The 3,945-nt window shown below is 37.5% G+C and overlaps 1 protein-coding gene across 1 annotated transcript; it reads right to left on the bottom strand.

The window, feature by feature from the left end:
- Positions 1 to 254: 254 nt before the first annotated feature.
- Positions 255 to 3,408, bottom strand: LOC113273437 (B3 domain-containing protein Os01g0723500-like). The gene is made up of 6 exons (XM_026523153.1): positions 3,029 to 3,408; positions 1,670 to 2,087; positions 1,497 to 1,600; positions 1,017 to 1,395; positions 842 to 945; positions 255 to 731 (listed from the first exon to the last, which is right to left on the bottom strand). Exons 1-6 carry the CDS (start codon positions 3,155 to 3,157, stop codon positions 441 to 443), a joined length of 1,425 nt encoding a protein of 474 aa, XP_026378938.1. The 5' UTR covers positions 3,158 to 3,408; the 3' UTR covers positions 255 to 440.
- Positions 3,409 to 3,945: the final 537 nt, after the last annotated feature.

The raw sequence follows: 3,945 nt of genomic DNA, 5'->3' as shown, positions 1-3,945 counted from the left end.
ATAGATTTCGTTGATTAATACACTTTTGAGTTCTTCGAAAACATATGAACTATTTTAGGAATTCTTCGGAAAACACAGTTTTAGCCAGAAAATCGGTTCCTATTAACATGTGGCCTGGTCTCAAAATGAGCTGCAAAGGAAAATACAAAGGGGCTTTTTTAAGAAATAAAAGCACATTTCAGGGATCAATTAGACGTCTTTTAGTCCTGCCAACAATCTTGCAAGGATGTGCCTAGACTAATTGCATATTAACCTGAATAAAGTACCTCATTGCATAATGAATCCCATATCACATAAACTAAATGTTTTTGTGCGTCTTCTGATGAAATGAAACACTAAGTTTCAAATAAAAATCCAACAGCAAAATGGTAAAAACAAAAACATCTAAATGGAAAGGTTTAGGTAGTAAAACATCTGATACTCCAGGCTGAAGAGCCACTTCATTCTTCTGAATCGTCAGGATCATCCTCAACAGCGACTGGAACTCGATAGATATGGAAATTCATTACGAACTTTGCATCTGGACGTTTATCAATGAGTTCAAAGATCACATAATCCCCAATTTTCAGCTTGTTGTCCGTGGCAAACATTTTCCAGCCTTTAATGAAACAGCTTTTAGAGACACATGAGCTGAAACCAACCTCCCAAATGCAGCCTTCCTCATTTTGCAGCAAGACATCCATTTTTTCATTAGTTGGAAAATGTTCTCTTGCAAACATAGCCGGTATAATCTGTAAGAAAATCGTAATAATTTGTTTAAGAATGGTAGTAGTTTATGTTCGTAAAACCTTTAGTTAAAAAGCATCTATTGCATATTGGAATACAAGGTTATTCAACTCACCAAATAAAAAACATTGGAGAGCTTGACAGAGGTCCAGAAGAAAGGAAAGGGAGAACTGAAAGATTTGACTTTGGTCTCGACTTCTATTGCTGAAGCAAACTTCTCTGGAAAATGAAACACATATACATTATCAATCCGGTATTATCATGAGGTGAATGCAACCCCTCTTTCTTACCGTGATTGAAAGAGCCTCTCTTTTTCAATGTTGAATTTACAGATGGGCTTCCATGTCGTTTTCTTTCTCGCCCAAGTGGAGAAGGTACAGGAGTGAGGCATTCTTCAAGGACAGGAACTCGGTAAATATGGAAACTCATTACTAACTTTCCACCTGGATGTTTATCAATGAGTTCAAAGATCACAAAATCACCGATTTTCAGCTTGTTGTCTGTGGCAAACATTTTCCAGCCTTTAATGAAATAGTTTTGGGTTGCACATGAGCAGACACCAAGCTCCCAAATGCCGCCTTCCTCATTTTGTAGCAAGACATCCATTTTTTCTTCGGCACCTTTCATATTCGTTTGAAGATGTTCTCTTGCAAATTGAGCCGGTATAGTCTGTAAAGAAAAATTGTAATGATTTGTTTAAGAATAATAGTAGTTTATGTTCATAAACCATTACCTAAAAAGCATCTATCAGACAAGATTTATCAACTCACCATACGAGAAACATTGGAGAGCTTGACAGAGGTCCAGAAGAAAGGAAAGGGAGAACTGAAAGATTTGACTTTGCTCTCAACTTCTATTGCTGAAGCAAACTTCTCTGGAAAATGAAACACATATATTATCAATCTGGTATTACTGTGAGGTGAATGCAATCTATATTTCTTACCCTGATTAAAAGAGTCTCTCTTTTTCAACTTTGAATTTTCACATGGGCTTCCATGTTGATTTCTTTCCCGCCCAAGCGGGGAAGGTACAGGAGTGAAACATTCTTCTCGTGGTCCATGACTTTCTTGCGAAGGAACTGGAGAAGGAACATGAACAAAACGCTCTTCTCTTGGATATCCATTTCCCTTGGAAACCTCAACATGGAACTGCATTCCACCATCATGCCTAAAATCTAGGAAATCAAGCTTCTTAAAGCCATTCTCTTGCACAAAAATTTCCCAGCCTTCCTCAAGGTAGGTGCCATCTTGTGTTTTATTCACTTCTACAATCGAAGATGCTCCATTAGGACCCTCAACAACTGCCAATCCACATCTTGGAGAGTCTGTGGGTAATCTAGAACAGATTGCCTCAGGAATGCGCTGCAGACCAGAAAAAATGGTTCACTGCTTGGGAATACATATTGCAGTAGATAGCAGGCAACAAACAATGGTGATAAACATGAGCCTTCTGATTCCAATACATAGTTACAATGCAGTAAACATAAATTGGGATTAGATTCCAAGAAGCAACCAGAGTTAATATGTAGTTCTAGGTAAACATGGAGTTGTATGCGTAATGATCCGTAACAGAAGGCGACATAAATCAATATAACTATCAGTTCTTACAAATCTATTGGCTTGTGTTTGACATTAATGCTTATAATATTGATGCATCTTCGCAAACTGGGGTTAATAGACAGTATTATGCATCTGACATTATGTCACAAGATCTTGAGAATGCATCTTCCAACCACTGCACTCTAGCTCTTTTTAGCCCACAAAATTGTCTGTTAAGCAGATTTTTTGCTAAGTAATTTAGATTTTTTCTGTCCATCAACCACACTAAATTTTTTTGACCATCAGAAGACCTCTAGGTAATCACATGACACCAAAACGGATCAAAATGTTGCCGTTGGCAGCGTTTAGTTTCTAGACCAAGGCCTTATAATCCAAAACCCATCCCCCACTCTATAAGCTGCACTCTTTCCTCTTTCTAAAATTGCTTATCACATACCCTCTCGAATATCTAGGATGGAATAGAAAAACAAAACTTGGTCATGTATGTGGTTTTAGTAACAAATCTTTTAAGCAAGGAAGCAACACAAGATGATGAATGAAACATGATAAATCATCACAGAGAAATACATAAATCCCAATTCCCAATTTCATAGAGCTAACTGATCAAACACTTGAGCTACATATATAAAAACTAAACTTAGTTGAAAATCTCAAAAAAAAAAAAAAAAAAAAAATGTGTCCCAGAAAACATACATTTCCACTGTCAAATCCAAAACCCATAAAAAGAACAGGATTGAACATACCACTCTGTTCTCTACTTCTCCTTGTAAGATCTTAAAGAAATGATGTTTCATGTCATCTACTGGTTCAACAAGCTTGCTGCTCTCCATTTTGCTTCTCTTACTCTCTTTCTGTTTCTCCCTCTGATACATAGAAAGAAACCCACATTGGATTTTGATTTTAATCTTGTTTTACTTATCACCACCACCATATTCAGAGACTTAAGTGCAGGATGTACGGTTCTTCCTAACCCCATCTTCCAGCAATAACTTATGATACTGGCTGGGTTTTAATTCGTCATCAAAATTCAGATAGACCAATCCCAATTCACCAGCAACAAGATTCCCACTGTTCTGATTAATTGATTTGATTTGATTCTCTCTTCATCTGTTCTCTGTTTTGTTTCATTTCATTACTTCGGTTTCAGTTACATTAAAGAAGTCTGTAGTACTTCAACCGTGCTATTAAACAGCTCTCTCACAAACGGCGGCTTTTTTAGCCAGCTGCTGCGTCTGTGAGTCAAGTCAACGTTGCTTGCAAGTCAGTCTCCGTCGGAAGTCAAATCTACCGGTTCCGACATTTGTATATCATCGGACATGATCTAAACTTAAAGTGGTTAACATTCCATGTGGGTAGTGCAAATATGATTTTCAAGGGCAATTCTTAGGCGGATTTGCAAATTGAGATTTTTGGTCGGCCACGTGATGAACAAACGAGATTTTCCACTATAGGCAAATGGAATCGGCGGCAGCATAAAAAACGCGCAGTTGAAGTTTGGATGCGCGTGGTTGGTTGAGGCGCTGTCAGTTGAAATAAAAAGTGGGGCAATTGAAGAAAAAATAAAAATGTTGGCCCTTGAACAAGAATCGCAAACTATTAGCTCGGCAAAGCTTCCAAATTTCCAATTTTCAAATACTATGTATTCTTATAGTTTTCAACC

Source organism: Papaver somniferum, chromosome 4 (genome assembly GCF_003573695.1).
Source record: "Papaver somniferum cultivar HN1 chromosome 4, ASM357369v1, whole genome shotgun sequence".
Lineage (NCBI taxonomy): Eukaryota > Viridiplantae > Streptophyta > Magnoliopsida > Ranunculales > Papaveraceae > Papaver > Papaver somniferum.
Note: the sequence above shows the minus strand (reverse complement) of the source record. Positions and strands in the feature narration are given on the sequence as shown.